The sequence below is a fragment of the Lepidochelys kempii genome, chromosome 15, assembly GCF_965140285.1.
Source record: "Lepidochelys kempii isolate rLepKem1 chromosome 15, rLepKem1.hap1, whole genome shotgun sequence".
Classification (NCBI taxonomy): domain Eukaryota; kingdom Metazoa; phylum Chordata; order Testudines; family Cheloniidae; genus Lepidochelys; species Lepidochelys kempii.
In genome coordinates this window covers 14,559,938-14,585,319 of record NC_136394.1, presented here as the reverse complement: position 1 = coordinate 14,585,319, position 25,382 = coordinate 14,559,938, and the positions used below count along the sequence as shown (strand labels likewise).

General features: G+C 45.2%; 2 protein-coding genes and 1 long non-coding RNA gene across 3 annotated transcripts in view; 1 reads left to right on the top strand and 2 right to left on the bottom strand.

The window, feature by feature from the left end:
- Positions 1 to 711: 711 nt before the first annotated feature.
- On the top strand, positions 712 to 17,804 carry ESS2 (ess-2 spliceosome associated protein). The gene is made up of 10 exons (XM_073312905.2): positions 712 to 1,057; positions 3,564 to 3,732; positions 5,377 to 5,472; positions 6,038 to 6,207; positions 7,398 to 7,515; positions 8,285 to 8,418; positions 8,564 to 8,666; positions 11,973 to 12,082; positions 12,988 to 13,103; positions 13,788 to 17,804. The coding sequence occupies exons 1-10, from the start codon at positions 902 to 904 to the stop codon at positions 14,071 to 14,073; spliced, it is 1,458 nt and encodes a 485-aa protein (XP_073169006.1). The 5' UTR covers positions 712 to 901; the 3' UTR covers positions 14,074 to 17,804.
- LOC144929484 (uncharacterized) overlaps positions 5,066 to 25,382 on the bottom strand; it is a 45,167-nt gene continuing 24,850 nt past the window's right edge. The window contains exon 3 of the long non-coding RNA XR_013634730.1: positions 5,066 to 7,278. This is a non-coding gene — a long non-coding RNA (uncharacterized LOC144929484). The remainder of the gene's footprint in view (positions 7,279 to 25,382) is intronic.
- LOC140898704 (testis-specific serine/threonine-protein kinase 2) lies at positions 17,987 to 19,240 on the bottom strand. Its single transcript, XM_073312906.1, has one exon. It carries the CDS (start codon positions 19,170 to 19,172, stop codon positions 18,078 to 18,080), a length of 1,095 nt encoding a protein of 364 aa, XP_073169007.1. The 5' UTR covers positions 19,173 to 19,240; the 3' UTR covers positions 17,987 to 18,077.

The following is a 25,382-nucleotide window of genomic DNA, read 5'->3' as shown; positions in this document are numbered from 1 at the left end:
TAAAAATAGAGAACATATTTAAAAATAATATTGATATTCTCCATCAAAATTACAAAAAAAAAAATACAAATTGAATTCTGCCCTGCCTGGGTATTTAGCCTCAGTGCAGTACTTACAAGCAGTAGCTCCTGCCATCTGTGACTTACAAAGATAGTACATAAGTAAACATACTGCCATGTAATTTTTACTTTCAATTGCGTGTTTCTGGCAGGAAACTCTGGTGTGTGTGTTCCATTCAGTCCTGTAGATTGCTTTTTAGTTTTCAGAAATGATAGGATTAATATTTGCAGGCCAGCTGCAGAGTATCTATAGAATCAATAAGTCAACTCTGCAAATTAGGCAAAGCATCACTGTATTCAGCCTTGTGCGTTAGTGTGACATCAGTCTGCCATTGTCTGAATCCTAAAAGGTGACTGCGGAGGCCTTTAAATAAAACCTCCCTCCCTCCCATTCGTCCGTGTGAACCAGAGCCCAGGCTCAAGTGAAACATCTCCCAAGGAGGCGCGGGCGGGCCCCTTTGGAAATCTTAGCTGCTATCAAACCGAGGGAAAGTCAGCCCCGAGCTCACGGGCGGTGCTCCCTGACGCGCATGCGTTCTAGGCCGCCCCTTCCTCATCCTTGTCGGCAGGGGGCGCGCTCTCCCGTTGCGACGCTCCAGCCGCTCTCTGTGGTTTCTCTTTAGCCCGCCGCTCTAGGCTTTCCAGGCGCTGCCCCGGCCTGGAAGCGGGACGTGCGCGCGACAAGAAAACTACAAGTCCCAACAAGCGGCGCGTTGCGACGGTGGCTGGGAAGGGCCAAGCTCCCCCCCCTCCCTCCCCCCGATTCTGGCCGTGTCTGTTCCTGCCCCGAGAAGCTGCGGACGCCCCCTGTCCTGGCTGACAGCGATCCCCGGCCTGGCGCGATGGAGGAGCCGAGGGCTCCCGTCACCGCCGCCGCCTCGCCCCTGGCGCTGGTGCCCCTGCAGGCCGACGGGGCCGCCGTGGCTGTGCTGCGGGAAGCGGCCCAGGAGCCCCCCAAGCGCCGTAAGAGGATCCTGGACGAGGAGAGCTACATCGAGGTGATCGGGCCGGGCCGCCTGAGGGGAGGTTGGGCCGGGCCGGGCCGGGCCGCCTGAGGGGAGGTTGGGCCGGGCCGGGCCGGGCCGCCTGAGGGGAGGGTGGGCCGGGCCGGGCCGGGCCTGGGGGCGGTGGGGGCCGGAGCTGTCGGGGGCGGCGGCGGCCTGGGGCGGGAGGCCGGTGCTGTTGGAGGGAGGGGGCGGGGGATGGGGAAGGTTGGGGAGGGAGGCCAGGCCTGGCCTGTCTTGTGCGGGGTTGGGGAGGGAGGCCAGGCCTCTCTGAGGGTAGGTAGGTGGTGGGGGAGTGGCCGGGCACTTGGGTCAGAGGTTCAGTGTGAGTTGGGTCCTGTCTCCTTTTGCTCGCGAGGCACCCCCAACTTGTGCCATTCGTGAAGGGTGGGGGGGTTGACATAGCGAGCGATATTCCCCCCCCCCCCCGATCGGGTCCCCCACTGCGGCTCGAACCGCCGCCTCGGGGAGTCAGGCTTTGTGCCTCTTCCCAAAAGGGGCCCGGACAACTCAGCATTGCCCAGCTCATTAGAACAAGGGGGGAAAGTGGTTTCAGACACTCCAGCCACCCCGACCCACCCGTGCCAACGTGGGTGGCTTCACAGTCCTGATGTTCTGTGTTTAAAACTGTTACTAACCCTGCTCCTGGGTGGAGAACCCAGCCGACCAGCTGGAGAAAGCACTGAGCACACAGGGAAGGGTGAAACTGACTGTGTACAAGGTGCTGCCTAATACACAGTAAACAAAGAGGAAAAATGAAGGGGAAAATACATTTTCCCAATCTTTTTAATTATAGTGGCCATAAGAGTCGTCTTTGTTTCCTGTCCAAGATTGGTGTGTAACGTTTCTGTGCCCTGCTCTGCAGTTGCTGGGTTTTGCTCCAGAGCTGGCTGCGTTTCAGCACTGTATAATATGACACCTATATGGTCTATGTTTATAAATGTTTTTCACAGAGTATTTTGGGATCCTTCAAAATTATAGGTGCTATATGTCATGACGTTTTCAAAAGGGCAGAAAAATCTGCCAGAGGGGGCTAAATGGGTCAGGTTGGATTGTTAACGGTATGTGGACCTTTTTATCTTGGGTTGCTATCCTGCTAGCCGGGGCCAGATAAGATGTAACAAAGGGTAGGTGTGAATGCAGCCTGGCGTACACCACTAGCTTTAGTTTAGCTAGTACAGCTAAAAATAGCAGTGGAGACGTCATGGCACGGACCCTGGCTCAGGCTAGCTAGGCAAGTACATACCTGAGGTTCTGGGTGGGCTTGCACAGCCAGGGCCAAACCCTGCCACTGTATCTTTACTGCTATTTTTAGCCATGCTAGCAGATGAAAGCTGGCGTGTGTATGTCTACGCAAGTTGTGATATGCGTTCGATTGCAGCATAGACATATCCAAAGTCTCTACACTCTGACAGATCTTTAGTGGCCTATTTTAAATGAGTTGGGTTCCATCCATTTCCTGATGTCTACTTCACAATGCCACCCTCACGTTTAATGCTAATTGGCGCCCTTAAGCAGTCTCAGCAAAGATGCCAGGGATTGAAGTGTAATGGTGATTAATCTCTCTTGCTCTTAGAGGTGATCCATCTAGAGATTCCCCAACTGGGGTGTATATCCCCCATGCGTGTGCAATGAGGTTATCGGGGGGCATGAGGAACTGATGGGGCTGCACTGTAGGGCTGGAGTCAGGAGGGGTTCAGTCCGGTAGGGGAGGTGGAGAGGGGTCTGTGCAAGTGGTCTCAAATGCTAGGACCAGACTCCCTGCCTGTCTCACATGCCCACTGCTTTAGCTATTGCCTGGCAGATACCCTCCTCTGCTGGGGAGGACAGTGGGGAGCTGAAGGCTGCACTTAATAAGTATTGACTCTTGTGGGACAGAGCCACCTCCTGACTGTGGCCCCAGGACACAGTGCCCTGTCCACTTCCCCTTCTGGACAGAGCTTGCCCAGGGGAAACGGACAAGGCCGTGTTGAAGGGCTGGGGTCAGGAGGGACAGTACTAAAGGAGTGCAGCCTTCTGCTCTACTCCTGACCCCGCCTCTTCAGTGCAGCCCACTTGCTTCCCCCGTGGGTGGGAGCGAGACAGGGAGGAAGCCGGGTCTTGGGAGCCGAGACCGCGCAACTGCTGCAAGGTGAGTACAGGCCCCCATATCCCCTGGTCCCCCTTAGAAAGAGGGGAGCATGCATGGAACGTGAATCTCCAAAGGGGGACTCATCAAATAAAGTTTGGGAACCACTGCTCTAGATCATAGCTGAGCCTGCTGCTGGGGCAGTGTCGGGGAAGCCAGCACTGGTATTGTTTGTGCATCTGTGGTACCTCTTGTGGATAAATAGGACTTCAGTATTCATATGCACTGTAGTCAATCATGGCCTTTCATGGAACCCTAAATCCTTATCCCCTTCCAAGGGATCTTCCCCAAACTGATCTTGTTTTTTCTTGCTTGCCAGATATGCTCAGAATTGTTTGTTCTGTTTTTTTTTTTCTTTTCTTTTAACTATAGAGTTTGGAGAAAATTATTCAGAGGGATTTCTTTCCTGATGTTGAGAAGTTACGTGCTCAGAAGGAATACTTGGAGGCTGAAGAAAGTGGCGACTTAGAGAAAATGAGACAAATAGCTATCAAATTTGGCTCCTCACTGGGGAAATGGTCCAGGGAGACACCTGCACCATGTAAGGGCTGGCACTTGGGTGGCTGATTTCGTGGTCAGGCTATTAGTGTGGATGTGTGTCATAAAGTAAAAGATATGAAGCACTACTGTCTTTTTGTCACTTTAATGGATTGTTTTATGCTAGCAAGGTGTAAATTGTAGTGTTGTTGAGTGACTGGGAACCCAACTTACTTAAGGCACAGAATCCAACATGGTAGCTGCCTTCTGATCTAATTATGGAAAAGTACTGATTGCACAGGAGTTACCAGCCTGGATGACACAATGATGTATTGGCAGTGACTGGTATCAGCTGCTTTAGAGGAAGGGTACAAGAAACCATGCGGAGGGGCGGTTATAAAATAACCAGCCCATTGGGGAAACTGCTTCTTAACTCCCATTTGTTAGAGGTCACCTTATGCTCTGAAACATGAGGTGCTATGTCTGTTTGGAAACTCTTGGCTCTCTTTAATTCTTACTGTTATAACTCTGGATAGTCTTGTTATGTCAAGCCCTCTTCTGAATACGGCTATGAAGCTTTATTTAATACAATGGCATATCCTTTTAATTAACACACTCCAGTGGCAACAGATGCCCTGATTATCAGAGGTTCATGTCATAGGCCTCTACTGAACTGTTAGATACCTGCTTCTATTCCAGGAATTGATTTAAAAATAAACCTAGTATAAGCTTTAAAACATTTAAAAGCATTTTAAGGTAAGAACTTGTTTAGCATCACTAAGAGATCAAGGAAGTGGCATGCAATGAAGAGAGGGATGTGCAGTGAAAAAGTATGCCAGCAAACGCCAAGTCACACTGTAAGCTGCTGTGAAGATGCTTGTAGGCAAGAAATATGTGCTGGTCAGAATATATGTGCACCTTATTTATTTATTTTAGATCCATTGTACAAAATTTGTGTGTTTCCCAGTCATTTCATTTAAGGGAGCATGCCATTTACAGGGCTTCTGGGGTGTGTGTGTGGTTTTTATTTTTCTCCTTTTGGGTTAATCTTCCCTCCTTCAGCCTGGTTTTAGGTGCTGTTTCCCATGTTGGCATGTAACTCTCATGCTGGGTAATTTACAGGCTTCCCCACAGTAAACTCAGCCTCTGGTTGACTTCTTGCTATGGAGTTGGGGTGTTGGCTCGCAAAGGGGCAGCTGCCGCACTGTTGGGAACTTGCGGTGAAGGACATGTACCATTGAATGGGTTCCCTGCCTGTGGTATTGGTGTTGCCATTTGCGACTGGCATTGCCTCGAGTGAGGGCTACCATGGAACACAAATCATTGCCTGCTTTTATCTGTCATTGTTTGAGATAAAATAAAGAATGCTTAGAATGCAATCTCCGCCCGCCCCCCACCCCCCCACTGAAATCAATGGGGAATCTTGCCATTGGTGCCCAGCAGGAGTAGGACCAGTTATCTAGTTGAGCTGAAACTTCATCAGTGTTTGGAACTGATTTACACAGACGTCGTTTTAAACCCTTCCCTAACTCTAGTTAAAGAATTCCTCCTTCTTAACCACAATCTGTAGGTCATCTGAGACTAATGAGAGCTGGCAGACAGGTCCCCCGAAGAGGTTGCAGCTTCTTGCTCATCCACTAGGGGTAACATGATGATGATCTGCTCCCCATTTTTGTAACACATGCTGGGATTTATTTCTCTGGCACAGATGTTACTCCAGCCACGTTTGAAACACCCGAAGTGCACCCAGGCGCCTCTTCCTTGTTGAACAAGCCCAAGGTTGGGATCAAAGCTGCGGAGGAAGGTAGGGAAGGGGCTATCCTCTTTATTTGGGTTCTCCAGCAGGAGGGGAAATATTGCTGTGCATGTTATTGGGTGTTAACCTTCCACTAAAGTGGCGCCTTCTAATATCTGTGCTAAGTGAAACTCCATCACAGGTTGGCTGGGATGTGGGCCTGCCTGGATCAATAACCATCTCTGACGTGAGAACTTCATTGCTTCCCAAGAAAAGGGTTTCTGCCTGGGCAAGGTGGCAGGAACACAGCTATTCATGTACAGAACAGTATGAACACGGACGTGTCATCTGGCGGCAAACTACTTCTGAATTGTCCTTTAATGTGAATAAATGAATGATCCTGAAGGGGATGGGTGTGGGAAAGGGTCACTGATCCTTCAATAAGTCAAGTCAATACTACTACTCTGTACGTCATATGTACTTTCATTTTGGATACAGATTCCTCACCAGTGCTCAAGTTAAGAGTGGACCAGTGGGGGAAAATACTTGCATGGGGGATTAATAACCAGGCATTGCTCATTACAGAAAGGGGAGTGTGAGCCTCTTCCTCAGACTTATTCCCTCATCTCTCTAGGAGAAGTGGAGAAAGAACAGAGTAAGGACACTCTTCCCAGCCTGGACAGCTTCTTAACAAAACACACTAGTGAGGATAATGCTTCATTTGAGCAGATCATGGAAGTGGCCAAAGAGAAGGAAAAGGCCAGGCATTCTTGGCTGTATGAAGCAGAAGAGGAGTTTGCCCAGGTGGGGAAATGGCTCCTGAGTAGCTGAGCTTTTCTAACATAGTACTGTGGACAAGTGCTGTCGTCTGTTTAACCAAATGAGGGAGAAAGATGGTTTATAGTTTCTCTCTTGCCTTTGGCAGGGAGAAGAGAGAATATTAAGTTCCATTCTATTGTTGAGTCCCACTAGAACCCACTGTGATTGTTCCTTGTCTCTAGATATGTGACTGTTGAATTAATCATACTGATGCATCAAGGATAAAACACTGACTGCTTGGTTTTGAGTTGTGTGTGCATGAGGCAGTGAGATCTAGCATACAGAGCTAGGAACTCTGGAGTTTAATCCTGGCTCTGCCCCAATTTGCTGTAGCATTTGACAACTCACTAAACCTCTTTGTGCTGCTGTTGTTCCCATCTAGAGCATGGGGATAATATTGACATACCCCAGGGATGCTGAGGATATACGTTATACAGAGCTTTGAAAATATGAAGCACTGTCTAAGTACAAGTATTAGAATTCTTGGCAACAACCTTAGCGAGCTGTTGAACAGCTCTTCGTATTCATCTGTCAATGCCTTATTCTTTGGCAGACAAATTCTTGATCTTTTTCAATTATTGGCATTCAGAATCCTCTGTGTTGCTAATATGAAGTGTGTTAAATATGACCAGAAACACTGAAAAAGTGTCTTGTCTAGTTAATAAAGTTTTATGGGACTTGGGGAAGGGGAAGCTGTTACTGGTGCGGGGAGCTCTGCTGTCAGTATTTCTAGAGGACCACTCAGCATTTAATCTCAAAGAGCTTTGTGAACTTAAGTTTACAAAGATTCTGTAACAAATAATGTGCACTTTTTTTTAGCCCCGTATACATCCTGTCCACTCAAAAGATCTGATACCAAAGTTAAAAGGCCAACACCAGAGTAGCAGTCTCAAAACACAGTGATTGAGTCAGCCTGGGGCACAGAAGAGAGAGAGCCCTGGAATGCCTTCTTGCATTTCTCTAATATTTGCACCTCTTCCTTTAAACTTGGTATCTTATTTTATAGCCGTTGTCTCTGGTCTCTTCAGATAAATCCAGTCTCTGAACTGCTCTTCTCTGAAAGACACAAGATGTAAAAGATGAAAAGCAGAGCATCAAGCAGATGAATTTTCAAGCTTATTTTCAGTCTGAAATGAGAATCTGCAATTCAGGCTTTGTTTTAAATTTGATTCCAGCGACGACTTGAGAATCTGGCACTTCCCTCAGCAGAGCAGCAGGCGCTGGAGAGCGGGAAAGCTGGCGTGGAGACCTGGGAGTACAAGGCTCAGAATTCCCTGATGTATTACCCAGCAGGTAAAGCAAACTGGCCCCTTAAGAGGCATCAGCAGATTTGGAAACATGCACTGGTTCAGGTGGGTGGATGTCACAAAGCACCTGCATTTCCATTTTGCTTTCCCCAGCACTTGTTCAGGTACCTGACTTGCTGTCACTGTGGTAAGATTGCACTTTGCAGCTTTTCCTTCTGCAAGGCAGGGATATGCTCAGTTTCATTCTTTCCCATGTCATTCCTGCGTTGTTTCGACCCTGCTGCCATTTGTCATCCTGTCGCTCATTACCCACATTGCGGTGGCTGTTTGTTTTCAGGAGTCCTAGCTCCTTCCTATTGGGTTTGTCTTGTTAATGAGCACTTTCAGTTCCCCTCTTTCCTCCTACCGTCCTACTCAGCTCTGTATATGTGGGCTTTGCTGGTCCCTTGGCTGCCGTCTAAAAGGCAATGGGATCCTTTAACAAACCCAGACTGGGCCTCGATGCCTTTTTTGGCTATGAATGCATGGTAAATAACCTTCATGTGAAATGTGGGAACTCTTATGTGTTTCCTGGTTTTCTAATGTAGCCTTGATTTTGTCCTGGTTTTTCAGGTGGTAGGTTAGACACCTAACTGCATTAATGTGAACTTTATTTTAAATGGGTGGAAATGGCAAAATATAATTGCATCTGTACATTGTGTCTTGCAGAACTGTGTACTGATCCCTGAGATTGTTTGTTTGGGGGCTTTAGGTCAGCCTGCCCCCTGTTAGTGGGCCCTCAGCCCTTTCCTTGATGTCTTGGCTTGCCGTTCCAGGTGTGCCCGATGAGGATGATGTGTTTAAGAAGCCTCGAGAAGTTGTCCATAGAAACACCCGCTTTCTGAGAGATCCATTCAGCCAAGCTGTGAGCAAATCCCAGCTCCAGCAGGCAGCAGCCCTCAATGCCCAGGTTCGTTTACAGACAGGACATGCTTGTGACCGAAATACCCCTCATTGGGAGAGGTGCATGAGTTATGAGAACTGAACGTGGCAAATGTGCCTAATTGTCTGCTTTCTCCAAGTGCACCCGATTGATGCCAGCTTTTCTGTTCTAGTACAAACAGGGCAAAGTAGGGCCAGATGGGAAGGAGCTGATCCCTCAGGAGTCTCCAAAAGTGAATGGATATGGATTTGTGGCCACCCCTTCTCCTGCCCCTGGTAAGAAGAGACTTTTTTTTGCTCTGACGTAAAAGCGAAGTAGTTTGCAATGCTGTCCTGTTCCACTGACCTTTTGATGAACACTCCACCCTAGGAGTCAATGCTTCTTTAATCGGGCAGCTTTGACTTCGACTCTGTATGTCTGTTGAGCCAATGGGTCTCTGGGGTAGAGAATATGCCAATTTAATGCTCTGTCAAGTCTCAGTCCAAAGATAGAAACGATGCTGGGCTCAGGAGGCTCTGAGACGTAGATGCTGCTTCGCTGGACTCGGGTCGAATGGACTAGATCATCCTAGGAGAGGCTTATAGGAACTCTGAGGGGAGCATGGCACTTGTAACTTTCTGGTGGTGATTGTCTCTCTAGTGCCTATATCCAAGGATCTCAAAGCATTTCACAAACATTTACCCCTCCCCCCAGCAGTTCTATTCTATATAGATCGTTTTATACAGTACTCATCACTGAAGTAGCTGAGTGCCTTCCAGTAGTGCATTAAGCACATCTGTCACGTGGTGTTTGTTCTGCCCTCCTCTTCCCCAGAGGGAGAAGCGTGTGGGGGAGTGTCATGTTTTGGGAGTGCTTTTTGTTTTGTCTCGTTTTGTTTTCCAGTTGTTAACTGTTAAATACATTTACTGGTTGCTACGTGCTTATATTGGTGAAGGCACGTCAAAGAAATGGGCCTTGCACTTGAAGTGGAAAGTGGGGAGGTTTGTGATAGTCCTCGGCTCTGGAGGGAATTCATTCCACAGTCTTAGGCCACCCCGGGAGAAGGCTCTGGTCTTTTAGATAACCTGGACCCATGCCATGGGAAGCCAGTGTAGAGAGCGGAGGACAGGTGTGATGTGCTCGCAGCAGCCTGTGCTGCTGAGGAGATGTGCTGCGGTGTTTTGTCCTAACGGGAGTTTCGGTTTCATGCCCAGGAGTATCGTGTTGCTGTACTCCTGTCGAGCAGTGATGAAGACATGAATAACTGAGGGCGGGTCTTCATCTGCCAGGATGGTACAGAGTGTCCTAGCCAACTGGAGATGATAGAAAGCATTACTCCCAGCTGTTGCTATGTGAGAGTTCAGCGTCAGTGAGGAATCCAAGTCCTCCTAGACTATGGACTGATGTGACCAATTGTGCATCAATCAAAGGAGATTGCACCATGGCTGCCAACTCCTCAAAATACCTTTCTCTGCCCACCAGCATCACCTGTGTTTTGTTCGGGTTCTGTCAGCTGTTCTTCGTCCGTGAGCTGATCTCAGCCAAGCACTGGGCCATCGTGGTGCTAGTGATGTGGACATATGATGTGAAGGACAGGGAGAGCTGTGTGTCATCTGCATGTTAGTGGCACTTGAGTCCATGTCTGTTGAGCAGTTCACCTAGTGGCTGCATGTAGATATTGAGAAGGTCTAGAGAGAGAATTGATCCTTGTAGAACCCACAAGTGAGGGGTAGTAGTGGAGGTGCAGTTTCCCGTCACTACTCTTTGGGTGCATTCCTCCAGGAAGGACTGAAACCACTTTAGCACGTTACCCTGGACTCCTGCCACCCCTCTCAGGTAAGATCATAGCATCTCATGGTCAACAGTGTTGAAAACTGCAGAGAAGCTCAGGAGGATGAGAATGGAGTCTGTCTGCCCTCTAGCCACTGGCAGCAGGAGATCATCCAGCAGTGCAACTAAAGCAGTTTCAGTTTTGTATCCTGGTGTGAATACAGATTGTGCCAGGTCTAGAACGTTGGCCTCAGTTAGATGAGCTGGTAGTTGGCCTCTTGCTAGCTTCTTTGTAAACTTGCTCAGGAATGGGAGGTTTGACATGGGCTGAAAGATAACTAGGACTGAAGTATCCAGAGTGAGTTTCTTTGGTGTTGGTAGGACTGGAAGAGCAGATTCTGGCTGTTTTAGTTGGGAGCGGCACTGTTGTGAAAGAGGGTCACAAACACGCCTGGAGCGGTGTGAGTCAGATTCACAAGTCTTGTGTCGGGACACTTTTAGGGTGTCCACAACCTCTTGGTGAGTGAGTGCCCTGAACTCTGGGAATGCAGGTGGGTTGATGGGTGCAGGTAGAGTGGATCCATGCTGGTTGAGAAGCCTTCCTGAACGTGTGGGATCTTTTCAGCAAAGTAAGATAGCTCTTCGCAGCACTTGGTGCCCTGCTCTGATGCAGGTTGTGGGTGGTCTGGATTAATGGTGTGGTTTGCCACCCTGGATAGCTCCTTGGGAGGGATTTGGCAGCTTTAGTGGAGGCTGATAGGAAGTTCTCTAGGCAGGTAATACAGCCTCAGCACAGGCTTTGAGGAATTCAGTATGTTTCATTCTGTCGGAATCCGCCTTTGTTTTTTGCCCTTGGTGCTTGATTCATAGATATTTAGGTCAGAAGGGACCATTATGATCATCTAGTCTGACCTCCTGTACAATGCAGGGTTGTAGATATTGCTTGAGTTTGGGCTCCTCTCTTTTCATGCAGCGCAGGGTGTCAGAAAACAAGGAAATCTGTGAGACTGATGGGGAGAAAGGGACTGTTAGGAGCCAGTGGGTCAATGGTTGAGGCCAGTTCACAATGGTAATGATTCAACAGTTCAGCGTTCCAACTTATCCAAAGGGCAGCCCCTGTACTAGGATAGATCCATTAACAGCACGCTGGGGTTTTGTGCCATTCTGATCCAAACAGATTCTCTGTGCTCCCTAGTGCATTGCAAGCTCCTGTTCATTTTACAATCCATTATCACCACTCCCAATCTCCCTCAGCCCTACGGCTTTCTCTCCCTCCCTTTGAATAGATCTGTATTGTGTAGTCTATACGATGACCTCTCTGTTACTTCATAAGAATCTAATGGGCTCTGTTTTTATTGGGGGCTAACTGATTTTATGCTGACGTTCCTGCGACCATTTTATTTTTAGTCATTCGTATTGAAGACTGGGGATCCTTGTGTCCTTTCCAGCACCTGGCAAAGCCTGCAGCTGGCATGCTCAGTGCAGTTCCTTTCCATGGTATAAATATTCTCTAAGACAGAAATCCGTTAGGGGGAAGATCCCATGGTTTATCCTGATAAGCCAGCTACTAGATCAGGCTCTGGGAAATTGTCCTGCAGCTCTAGATATTGGTAAAGGGATGGTGTATCTTTCCTACAGTGAGTGTGATCGTCTCTGTAGTGATGGCTGTTCCATTGGCTGACCAGTGATTTATGCTGTTTCATAACCAGCTTCTGTTAACCATTGTGGGGAGAAGACCGCCCCTGTGTTAGGGCAGAGCACACACATTCTGGGTGTTGCAGTCTCTACAAATGTCTTGCATCCCAGACTGACTCTTCTTAACTTGTTGCTAGGTGTGAACGACTCTCCTCTTATGACGTGGGGTGAGATAGAGAGCACCCCATTGCGAGTAGATGGGTCAGAAACGCCGTATGTGGACAGGACACCTGGACCGGCCTTTAAGGTATTCCATGTCAGATTTCAGCACTCAGATCTTTTGGGGGATGGACTGGGGTGGTGGGGCAGGGGAGCAGTCACTTATAGACTAACATTTATTATTGTAGGGGTTATGACTTGGCTGTGGTACTGGCTATCTAGGCCCTATGGGTAGAGTTTAGCTGGATAAAATGTTCTGGCCATGAGGGCTCCTGGTCCATCCCAGGCATCCTGAGGTTGAATATTCTGGGGTTCTCCAAGAGTCTGGAGAAGAGGAGGGTGTCTCATTTTTGGGATTTGATATATAAGTAGATTAGGGAGTCTTAAATCAAACTTTTCCTGCTGGGTGGCTTCCTTCCAGCTTGGCCCTGCTGGCCCATCACCACCAGCTGAGACATCTGAGTCCAGTGAGGTTTGGGGAGGTGGCTTGGCTCTATTAACTGCATCTCACCTCAGATGCAGGACGTCTCCCATTCCCTACCTGGAGAACAGTGAGCACCTTTTGGGTGTGATTCCTGAGGATAGCAGCAGTGGAATTCTTCTATCTCCGTTTTGTCAGACCTGGGCAGTGCAGTTGGTTGGTTTTTCCCAGAGCTTAGCAATGATTGTGGCTTGGATGACAGCTGAGTGGCTGAAGGCTGACCCAGGTAAAACAGAGGTGATACATTTTGTTCAGGGAAGACAACTGGAGGAAATGCCAGCGTTCACTTCAGCCAAGGAGGCAGTTACTGTTTTACCATTTTTGTTACACAGATCTTCAGCTTGGGGATTCTGCTGTATCTTCAACTGCCTCTGGCTGTCCAGATAGCAGCAAAGCTAAGAGTGGGTTCTCTTCCCCTCCCATCCTTAATGTAGATCCTTACGGGTTGGACTCCAGCTATGAATGGGCTTGGTTAGCAGCCTGGAGACTTACCTGGTTTGGTGTATTTACAGATCCTGGAGCCTGGGCGCAGAGAGCGGTTAGGACTCAAGATGGCCAATGAGGCGGCTGCTAAAAACCGAGCGAAGAAACAGGAAGCGTTAAGAAGAGTCACGGAAAACTTGGCCAAGTGAGACGTCTCCATATTAAACTGTCCCTGGCAGTGGGGGAGAATAGCAAGTGCTGTCTAGTAAGAGTTAAATCAGTATGCATAGAGGAAAGGCATTTGGGTGAGGAGAAGGAGTACAAGGATCAGGAGAAGGAGGGGCTTTGAGAAGCAAGAATGGATAAACTCAAACTGGGAGGAGACTTTAGATGTGAACAAGCCCAGTTTCTAGGAGAAGGCTGTTGGCAGTACGGTAGAGAGGTATGTACTTTGGGAACTCTCCTCCCAGGCCAAACTGCCCTTGCTCCAGGAGGGTAAGTGCCCCAAATGATCACAAAAGGCAGAGACGTTCCAGGACTTGGTTGTTTGGGGTAGGGACGGAGAGGATTCAATGGACCTAAAGAGAAGGCAAGGGAGCATTGCTCGCATTCGGGGGGCTCCTGCCATTAATCAGAGAGAGAGACAGCGGGGCTGAGGTTTAACCACACAAGTGGGAGGAGAGTTCAGGCATTGCTGCCAGAAGAGCAGAATGGCCAGGCTCTGTCCTGAGCTGTGCTCTGAATGATTCAAGTAATGCAGGAGTGGAAGGAGAAGGGAGCGTGCGAGTCAGAGTTTGCAGGGCCTGGGAGGTGCTGCATCTGTTCAGTGATCTGTGTGCTCTCTGATACACAGCTTTTGCATTTTAAAACTATTCTGCTTCTATTGCAGCCTCACTCCAAAAGGACTGAGTCCAGCTATGTCACCAGCATTGCAACGACTAGTAAACAGGACGGCAAGCAAATACACTGACAAAGCCCTGCGAGCCAGTTATACCCCTTCTCCAGCACACCCAGGAACCCCTGGATATAAGACCCCAGCAGGAGGGTCTCGCACCCCCACTAGCACCCCACCTCCTAGGACTGTCTCTGAGATGCCAGTAACACAAGATCCCGCTTCAATCACAGACAACCTGCTGCAGCTCCCTAAAAGACGAAAGGCATCTGATTTCTTCTGAATACAACCTTCACCAGCAGGGCTGTGTGCAAGCTGAGAGCAGTATGCGCTGCCAGGAGCAAGGGGCATTTGCTTAAAGCTGCTAGAATGTCATCTAGCAGTTGCTGGATTGGGGACCATTTCTGCCCTCAAGTAGTGCATAGTTCCCGCACTTGACATGCCATTACTAGAACAAGAGTGGAGCAGCGTGCAACATGCGTTTTGGAAGCAGACTATTTACCAGTGTGGTATAAGTTCTCTTCATACCACGTGGACATGTTACACAGAATCGGTAGGGGACAAGGTCGTTTCCAGAAATAGCAAAAAAGGGCTTGGACTTTTGGAAAATAGCCAGAAATGTTTGGAATATTTTTTTGTAATTCTCCTTGTTTTTTTTAAAAAGCGTGACCCTGCTGACTGCATTTGAGTGCCTCTCTTTCTGTACAGATGTCTATTTATAAAATAGCAAGCCTTTGTATTAAGGCCTGAACCAAGGTGTGAAACTTCCTTGCTTATGGCTGTGTGTTCCACTGAAAAATGCTGTTCTGCTGAGTAAAGAAGAGATGTAGGCAAGTCTCCGTATTCTTTCCTCTTCCAATCCCAATTCTGCATAGAAAGAGCCAAAATACCAGAAAGCCTCTCTCTAACTTTCCATCCATTTAAACTGCACTCTTTAGTGTCCAACAGGCCCATTGGTGAGCATTAGTCCTTTGAGGACACAGAGGAGCAGCCTTCAGTGCACACATTTTCTATTCGTCTGCCCTCCTGGGTAGAGTCCAGAAATGTGGCAAGTATTTTTGCCCTGCAGTGAAGTACAGCAGGAGCTATTTATGGGAGTGCACATCTGAAATACCCAGCAAGTTGTAGATGTCATAAAGAACTTTGGAAATCTTAGAATCTGAGCAGAACAAACAAGTCGTCAGTGTTTGATCTGAAGCACACCAGCATTTTACAGTGCTCTGACATTGAATGCAGTCATTTGGGGGAGAGGTCAGCCTGGGACAGTGAAATTTACTGTTGCTGTGGCATCACCTTTCAAGTGAGGCTTTATTCTTTTTTTAAAAAAAAAGGGGGGGGGTCAAAGTGGAAGGTCAGCAGCCTTTGTGTAGTTTCTTGTGCACTAGGAAAGTGCTCCTCACTGCCTCTGGTTACAAGGAATGCATCACTGGCTTTTTATGTGTGTGTCAAATATAATCATTGCAAATAAAGCTGTCACCTTGACCATCTGATGTGGTTTAGAGAGCCACAACACAGCTCCATATGGTCCTGATCCAGTTTCCACTGACTTCAATGGCCAGCTTCTCATTTACTTCAGTGGCCATTGGCTCAGGCTGTATTTGAATTGGTGAGATCAGTTGGTTTTTCCAAGGTATAAAATTCTATTATTATTATTATTATTATTATTTTTAATGGCCAATCTCTCTCTGTCTTGCTCTTTAAAAGTAGAACTTTCTGTACAAGCTTGAAAGTCTCTGATCCCCCATCATTCACTTCAGCAAGCTGTATTTTCTGCCTCGCTCTGCTTGGCAGCAAAAGAGTCAGGCTGACAGAGGATAACCACGATGGCAACAAGTGCTGAGCGAATGCATTCACACGGCTCACTTGTGGAGAGCGTGGAAGTAGGGGTGAGAGATGTTTCTAAAACCTACAGAATGTTATTTTTATTAATGTTACAATTCAAGGTTAGAAAAATCTGCTTTAATGAATGGAAGCATTTTCTGGTGAGGGAGTGGGGCATAAACTGTTCGTTTTGGCAGACATGAGCTTTCACTTACTAAATATTTCTGTTGCGCTGTTGTGAAGAGAGCTTGGCAAATGTAAACAATGCATCGCCTTCCTCCCTCTGCAGATGGTGCCAGTGCTGCCCCTCGCTCTGCCCTGCAGCAGCAGAGTGAAATTCAGACTGGGGTCAGTTTCACAACTGCTGCTGTTCAGAACACCCTGGTGGCGGTGGTTTGGGAAGGCTGTGAGTAGGAGCTGGAGTGATTGGTGGGAAAGTTAGACCTAGAAAGTTCCCTAGCTGCCCCTCTTCTCATCCCTCCCTTTTCCCTGGCTCCTTCAGCAGCCTGGAGGAGGGATATGGAGTAGTGGAGACACACCTCCCCCGGTGGCTCGCAGCAACCAGGAGGCTGCAGCAAAGGGAAAAGAGGAAACTCCTCCCTTCCAGCAGCTAAAGGTGATTCAACACCTAGCAGCCGATGGTGGAGACAATCGATAGAGCCTATAACCGCTGCCCATGGAATGCGGCTCACAGTAATTGCCAGGACTCTCCCCCTTCTCACCAGGCAGGGTCTGTGCTGTGGGAGAGGAGCTGGCCTTCTCAGCAAAGGGGTCAGGGGGAGTGAGTCCTGGACCTCACTGCTATGCCCCTCTCCCAATCACTTTTGTAGCTGCTGAGGGCGAGCAGGGATCTGGTACTTCCCTCTTCCCTCAACCCTGCTTCTAAATTGTAGTAAAGATTTAGCTCACTCAGGTATTGTAACCAATTGCTGTGCTTTTCTCAAAGATGCTGAATGTTTGTAATAGCATCCCCCAGGCAGGGATTGGTGTATAACTGTAGGGAATTATTTACAGAATGTACAAAAAGTACTGTTTAAAAACCAAACTACTGCTTGAGTTATTGGTGTGGTTTTAAAGCTATTCCAGTGGGAGTGGGTGGTATGGCCCTTTTCTAGTAGGGCAGTGACCACCATGTCAAGCGTGACTTTTGTAAAACTAACTGGGGCTACTTGCAATCCCTCCTTCAGGGGAAAGGGGACTCGGCAGTTGACCCTACATGGGTGGTGCTAACCAGAACCTGATTTTCCCCACGCAATGCCCAGGAAAAAGCTAACACTGTTCCGGATCTCCCTCCCTGCTCAGGTTGACAAGAACGTCACCGCTGGTTATTCCTAAATTGTTAATGTGACACTGGAAAGTTGTTTATAAAATGGGACAGTTCAGTGGAACATGGTCACTTGAAGGTTGGGCAGCTTGAAAAAAAGAAACCAAAGTCGTTTCAAACTCTACAGCTGCCCCTGAGTCCCTCCAGCCACTTTATGGCTTTACAATCACATTTCAAAATGCTCCATTTCTTTCGTGAATTAATCCAGTACCTGCCTCAGAGTCTGTCACAAACAACAGGAGACATATATTAGCTAGACACAGTGCTGTCAAATTTACAAAGTAAAAGTGAAGTGAGGCAAATCCTGAGTTCCAGTAATCTCAGGTGTTACTTCTAACAGAAGGCACGTTTCCAGGCCCAGCTACGGTTTGTAAGGGAGGGCGTCCCCTTCGCTGCATTAAACAATAATAGTTCCCTGTTATTAGAATATGACAAATCTAGGGGTCTTAGTAGTGCAGTTTGCCTTTTCCCTACAGGTAAGCAGATCAGCACTTGTAATCAATTGCATATCAGCGCTCCATTTACACTGTGACATGGTTTAGCAAAATCCATTTCTCTGCATCAGAAAATGAAGAGGGGGGGAAAAAAAAAAAGAGCCAAGCCTGCTGTTGTGATGCTGCTGCATTGAATCGCTAGTAAATCTTAGTGAGGTGAGAAATTGGCCCACCCAATAACTCCAGCAACACTGCGGCACTGGACTATGAAAGGAAACCGTGACCCTTTTTCCCTATGCATGTAACAGAACAGGCTGGGAGAGGGCTAGCTGCCACTGTGTTAATGCCCAAATGTGAAAGGGGCATGAGATTGTGATGAAACATTGCGCAAAAGAAACCTTAACTCACCGCAGCATTTCAGCATTCAACCGTGAGGCAGCTATGGAAAAAGTACTCCATAGGCCTGATGTGAATTGGGCATATAAATCTATTAGATGGCTTGGAAAATCTACCTCCTTATTTAACCCTTCAATTCAGCAACATGGTTACTAAGAAGAAAATTTAATAGAATTGCTATAAAATAATTGTTTGTTATGAATGGACTTTACTTTCTCCTGTTCCGGGCTCTTGTTTTTCAAAACTAACTTCATCGTCTTATTCATTAGTTGTGCTGATGCCATGCAAACGACTCTTGCAGGTGGCTATTCTTTAGTCATCACCATTTTTGATCCCTGTTCTTTGCATTTCATCTGTAAGGTCATTAACTTCCTCTTGCTCTTCTTCGGGAACGGCATCCTCTGCTTCCGGTACTGCCTCCAATCTGGGTACTGCTTTAAACTCCGTTTTGTAATCTGGTCTATCTGGCTGAGATTCCTCCGGGGGTTCTATTTCCTGTTTGTGCTCTGACTTTAACTTGCCAAGATTCCGAGAACACTCTCCCTCTTTTACAAATGAAGTTGCTGAAGGAACTCTGGATTTTGGAGTATGCATCCAAATATGATTTAAAATCTCATCTATGTGCAACCTCCGAGCCACGTCTGGCTGCAGCATGCGGTAAATAAGATCTTTGCATTCAACTGTCAAGTTTTTAGACCTGGGAAAGTGCACTCTGTGTTCTTTCTGAATCTTTAGCATTTTTCTAATGTTTGAGTCGTCATATGGCATTGATCCACAGACCATTATATACAAAATAACACCCAGACTCCATATGTCATAAATCTTAGGCTGATAGGGAATGCCTTGTAACACTTCAGGGGCTGCATACGCAGCAGAACCACAGAAGGTTTTACTGAGAATAACTTTGCCATTTTCATCTCGAGTCAGTCGTCTGGAAAAGCCAAAGTCTGACAGTTTGATATTAAAGTCTTTGTCTAGAAGGAGGTTCTCACATTTCAAATCCCTGTGGACAATATCCAAATCGTGGCAGTACTTGATGGCAGAAGACAGCTGGCGAAACATCTTGCGAGCTACATCTTCAGTCAAAGCCCCTTTGCTCTTGATGAACTCCAGTAAGTCTCCTTTTGTACCCAGCTCCATCACAATGTAGACTTTGCCATCAGAGGTCTCAAAAATCTCATAGGTTTTGACCACGGAGCAGTGATTCACTTTTGCTAAAATCTCTATTTCTCTGGGGAGAAATCTTTCCAGGAAGTCATGAGGAGCTTTTTTCCGGTCTATGATCTTTACTGCTACATCAAATTTCAGTCGATCGGAGTAGGCAGATTTTACTTTAGCATAAGACCCTTCTCCCAAATTTCCCCCCATGATGTAGCCTCTCTTTTTAAGGACTGCAACATCATCCATGGTGCCAGAGGCAACAAGTGATTCATAAGTTGAAGTTGACTGTGCATCACGTATGCCAGAAGCCTGTTGTTATATATTCCATGGTGGCCATCTGAGATGCCCTGCTTCTCTTGAGTTAGATGTTGTAGAATCTTCAGCATTGTTTAATGTATGATGTGGGGCTATGATGTCACAAATCAGAGCTGCTGTTACTAGGGGTTAGTGAATTTAAATGCCTTTGTCAGACCTACTGAAAAGCAACTGGAAGCCAAAAACCAAAGCAACATTCCAGCACATCATCCACAAGCACTGTCGCCTTGTTTTTGTACTGTAACATCCTGGTAAAATGATTATTCCATTCACTCTCACAAGAGGAGAAGAGAAATAATTGAAGTGTTTTTTCCATTCTTTGGCTATGGAAAGTATTTGATTCCTGTGCTTTGATACTTATGTATGCTTCTTAGCCTGCTACTCCATTTTGTATTTTGATCATAGCTTGGCTAAGAGAACTGATTGGTTTCAGTTATAGGATACTTCTTTTTGTGTAACAGCCGTGTTAGTCTGTATTCGCAAAAAGAAAAGGAGGACTTGTGGCTCACGAAAGCTTATGCTCTAATAAATTGGTTTGCATCTGAAGAAGTGAGCTGTAGCTCACGAAAGCTTATGCTCTAATAAATTGGTTAGTCTCTAAGGTGCCACAAGTCCTCCTTTTCTTTTTGTGTGTGTCTTATGAAAGTAAAATGAACACAACGGGAGTCTACAGAACAGCAAACACACACAACTCTAGGGAACAGCTTTCTCTTTTAAATCTGTTTTTGTCCAGTTTTAGAAATGTTGTTCCATGAGATAAAATGAACAAGGATATGGTTATAATGTTGCTTCTAAAATACATTCTATTTGCTGTAGCATAAAAACTAAGGAAAATCACCGGTTCAGAAAATACTCTAAAACCTCTTCTGAAATAAGTAGAGCACAGTCAGGAGAAATTGTAATTATTCAAAGGCTTGAAGCTTTGGGCTTTTCAAATTTAATACATCAAACCAATCTTTACTTTGCTTCCTACCACTGCTTTTAAATGTTCAGTTTTAATAATCTACTCTAATTTAACAATGGCCATGTTTGTTTGTTTGTTTGTTTGGTTTTTTTTTTTGCATTTTACTCCCGTAGGACAATCCGAACTAGATGCATTAGTGGCACTGTCTGGCATATATGTCAGAGCTCAATCGGATTGTGTCATGAGTGTCCAGCACCGCAGCAGAATGTTTAAATTCCAAAAGAAAACTTTCCTCTAGAAGCTAAATTGTGTGTACATGCTTCCACACCCTTTTATCTGGGGCTTCTGGGTTTTTTTGTTTTTTTTTTTGGGTGGGGGTGTATTAATTTCACTTTGGGGAGGTTATTTTTAGCAATTTGAGTTTTGTCCAAAAATTGGGGCTTTCTCTTTGTATATATTGTAATGAATAATGTAGATTTTATTCCTTACTTATTACAGTAATATACTAATGACTGTAGTACTGTTTCAAACTGCACTAAGTTAAAGTGCACTAGGGAACCCCTAGTGCATACAAGTAGGGTCTACATGGACCAAGTAAGATGCAGCATGTTAGCGTGTTTTAGAGATCACACCCTAGAAGTCCCTTCTACTGCTCCATGTAGACAAGCCCTTGGGTACAAGTAACAATTTCTGGTGTTCTTTGGGATAAACACTGCTTTTTGTTTTATATTGGGGGTGTTTTTCAGTTAAAACTAAAAATCAGAAGCCCTATATATGTCTCATAAACATACACACTTATATGTGTTTACATGGAGCCACTGGTTGTGGTTCCATACTGAAAGTTGAGTTTTGCCCTTAAAGCAGGGATTCAGCCAGTTTATGTAAGAAGAATATAGCCTCAAAATTACAGCACTTATGCTTTGTGGACAGAATAAGTTTTCCGAGAATTTACAAGTAAATCCTTTAAATTGTTTGAATGAAAATGAATTTTAAAATGGGTTGTTTAAGAACTGTAGTACTTTTATTATTCTTTGTCCTGGACAATATTAATAGAGTAACATACTCTTAAAATGTCCATCTCATTAAAAAGTATTGAAACCTCATAGGCTATATTTGAAGAACTTAAGTTGTAAGTGAGCTAAGTTATTAATAAGTGTTATGTCTAATTTGTCATTATATAGATGGGGCAGCTCATGATGCTCTTTATTGGAACCACTATGATATAAAAGACAATTCAACTAACCACAAACTTTTCTGTACAGCTAATGTGCATGATATAGTTCTATTGTTTTAAGGCGTCTGCGATCTAGAGAGTCAAATTCCAGTTTCATATCTTGGAAATATACATGCAATGTATAATATATGAATGAAATGTGGAAAAATATTCTGGATAGCTCAAACAAAGTACAAGCCATACTCCCCACTACACTCCAACTGCTTGGGGCTCCAGAGGAGCTTTGGGCTCCTCTGGAGATGCAGAGCAACTGTAAACCCAGTTTAACTTGCCCAGTACACACTGGTTACTTTGTATTGCTCCAGAGTGGCAGAAAGCAGCCGGAGGATATTGGTGAATCTGACATTAAAGGTGAAGATTATAAATATTATTTACGGTTAATATTACATATCTTCAGATCACTAGAAAGGTCCATGATGAGTACCTGTTGGTGTCATGTTCATGAATTAACTGTTTAACAATTCAGAGATTCATCGATTTTTAAGGCCAGCCGGAACCATAAAATCAGAGGCCATTGCATCTCACCCAGTTCAACTCTATATTGAACCTAACAACTTTTGTATGGCTAAAGCATATCTTCCAGAAGGCATCCAGTCTTCATTTGAAGACCTCAAGAAATTAAGGCTCTACCTCTCCCTTTGGTAGTTCATACCAGTGCTTAATCCCCCTCACGGTTAAACATTTGTGCTTTATTTCTAATTTGAATTTGTCTGGCTTCAGCTTCTGGCCATTGGTTTTTGTTATGCCTTTCTCTGCTAGATCACAGAACCTTTTAGTATCTGGTGTGTTCTTCATGTGAACATACTTATTATCTGAAATCAAATCACCTCTTAATCTTCTTTTTACTGAGCTAAACAGAATGAGCTCTTAAGTATCTCCCTGTATGGCATTTTTTCCAGCCCTCAGCTAATTTTTGTGGCTCTTTTCTGCACCCTCCCCAATTTTTCCAAATCCTTTAAAAAATATGGACACGAGCACTAAGTGCAGTATTCCAGTATCAGTCTTACCAATGCCATATACAGAGGAAAAATCACCTTCCTACTCACTACTCCCGTTTATATGTCCAACGATTGCACTAGCCCTTTTTGCCACAGTATTCTCCTGGGAGTTCATGCTGAGTTGCTTGTCCACTGTGTCCCTTAAATCTTCTTCAGAGTCACTGCTTTCCAAGATACAGTCCTCTGTTCTGTGGGTATGGCCTTCATTCCTTGTTCCTGGATGCGTAACTTTGCATTTGGCTGTATTAAAATGCAGTTTGTTGGAAGGTTCCCAGCTCTCTCTGTATGATTGTCCTATCCTCATCTTTATTTGCCATTGCACCAATCTTTGTGTCAGCTGAAAATCTGATCAGCAGTGATTTTGTATCGACTTCCAGATCATTAATGAAAATGTTGAATAACGTTGGACCTCTGCTGGATCCCACTCAGAACTCCCTCCATCTGTTGATGATTCCCCATTAAAGCCCTCTCAGGTGTTTTTTAGTCCCCTTAATGTGTGCTCATTGTTTAGTGCTATTTTTTAAATCAGAATGCTGTGTGGTACTAAGTCAAATGCCTTATTAAAGCCCAAGTCTATTACATTTACACCATTGCCTATATCAACCAAACTTATAATCTTCTGAAAGAATGAACTCAGGTTTGTTTGACAAGACCTATTTTCCATAAAACCCTGTGGACTGGAATTCAATATATTCCTGTCATTTAGTTCTTTATCAGTTGAATCCTATAGCAGCTTCCCACTCTTGCCAGGGATTCATGTCAGTCTAACTAGGTCATCTGCTTGCCCTTGTTGCATATTGGCACATTAGCAGTCTTCCTGTCTGCTAGAATTTCCCCAACTATTCCAAGATTTATTAAAAATTGTCAGTGGGACAGAGATCTCTTCAGCCAACTCTTATAGGACTCTTAAGTGTAAATTATCCAAGCTGGCTGATTTCAAAGTGTTTATCCATAGTAGATGATGTTTAACATCCTCGGTTACTAATAGACTGGAAAGCACCTCATCATCCTTACGTGGTACAAGCCCATCATCCTGCTTCTTTCCAAATACAGAACAGAAATATTTTGTGAACATTTCTGCATCATTACTAATAATTTTACCATTTCCACCTAGTAACGGGCCTATACCTTTTCTAGGATTTATTTATTTCCTAATAACTTAAAGAACGCCTTACTGTCTCTAGCCCCACCAGCCATAGATTTTTCTCTGATATCTTTAGCTTCCCATACCAATTTTCTACACTTCATAACTTCTAATTTATAGGGATGGCTATTTCTCCTTTTTTCCATTTGTTATAGGTTGCTTTTTTATTTCTAATTGCTGCTTTCACTTTGCCACTGAACCAAGATGTGCTTTTAGCTAAAGTTGTCCTATTTCTTGATTGTGGCTTTTTGGCCATCTAATAAACCCTACTTAAAGAACTCCCCATTAAGCTGTCATAGAGGGAAGGTCCTCTCATGGATCAGTAACTGGTTAAAAGATAGGAAACAAAGTAGGAATAAAGGGTCAGTTTTCAGACTAGAGAAAGGTAAATAGTGGTGTCCCCCAGGGCTCTGTACTGTGACCAGTTCTATTCAACATCTTCATAAATGATCTGGAAAAAGGGGTAAACAATGAGGTGGCAAAATTTGCAGAGGACACAAAACTACTCAAGATAAGTTCAAAGCAGACTGCGAAGAGCTACAAGGGGATCTCACAAAACTGGTGACTGGGCAACAACATGGCAGATTAAATTCAATGTTGATAAATGCAAAGTAATACACATTAGAAAACATCATCCCAACTATACATATCAAATGATGGGGTCTAACTTAACGGTTATCACTAGAGAGAGATCTTGGAGTCATTGTGGATAGTTCTCTGAAAACACCTATGCAATGTGCAGCAGCTGTCAAAAAAGCTGACCGTGTTGGGAATCATTAGGAAAGGGATAAATAAGACAGAAAATATCATATTGCCTCCGTATAGAACCATGGTATGCCCGCATCTTGAATACTGAGTGCAGAGGTGGTTGTCCCATTTCAAAAGATGTATTGGAATTGGAAAAGGTTCAGAAAAAGGCAACAAAAATTATTAGGGGTATAGAACGGCTGCCATATGAAGAGATATTAATAAGACTGGGACTTTTCAGCTTGGAAAAGAGACGACTAAGGGGGAGATATGATTGAGATCTATGAACTCATGACTGGTGTAGAGAAAGTAAATAAGGAAGTGTTGTTTACTCCTCATAACACAAGAACTAGGGGTCACCAAATGAAATTAATAGGCAGCAGGTTTAAAACAAATAAAAGGAAGTATTTTTTCACACAACGCACAGTGGAACTCCTTGCAAGAGGATGTTGTGAAGGCCAAGACACTAACAGGGTTCAAAAAAGAACTAGATAAGTTCATGGAGGATAGGTCCATCAATGGCTATTAGCCAGGATGGACAAGGATGGTATCCCTAGCCTATGTTTGCCAGAAGGTGGGACTGGGTGGCCGGGTATGGCTCACTTGATGATTACCTGTTCTGTTCATTTCCTTTGGGGGACCTGGTATTAGCCACTGTCAGAAGACAGGATACTAGGCTTAGATGAACCTTTGGTCTGACCCCGTATGACTGTTCTTATGTTCATTTTCATTCATGTTTTTCAGTCCAATTTTTTTCTCCCAATCAGTTCTGCTCATAATTTTGCTCATATCTGGGAATTGTTCATTTTGAAGCACCAAGTATATTTATTACTGGTTGGGACTGTCCTGTGTGTGCCTGTATTGAATGGAATCAGGTTAGGATCACTCATTCCTAGGCAACCAACAACTTCTTTTAGTGATTAATTCATCTTGCTCAGTCATAAAGAGGTCCAAAACGGTTACCTCATGTTGGGCACAGTACCTTTTGTGTTTTAAAATTATATATGATGTTTCACTTCTGCCTTAAGTAGCCCTCCAGCCTGTGTCTCCCAAATTGACAACCCCCATAACACAATTTTTCTCTCCATACAGTGCAGACAGGTACTTAAGGAGT

Bases quoted from the DNA above. Each gene is read 5' to 3' on its own strand.
- ESS2 (XM_073312905.2), top strand. From the start codon at position 902: ATGGAGGAGCCGAGGGCTCCCGTCACCGCCGCCGCCTCGCCCCTGGCG. The intron at 8,667-11,972 runs GTAAGAAGAGAC...ACTTGTTGCTAG, and splicing joins CACCCCTTCTCCTGCCCCTG to GTGTGAACGACTCTCCTCTT. The intron at 13,104-13,787 runs GTGAGACGTCTC...CTTCTATTGCAG, and splicing joins GTCACGGAAAACTTGGCCAA to CCTCACTCCAAAAGGACTGA.
- LOC140898704 (XM_073312906.1), bottom strand. From the start codon at position 19,172: ATGGATGATGTTGCAGTCCTTAAAAAGAGAGGCTACATCATGGGGGGA.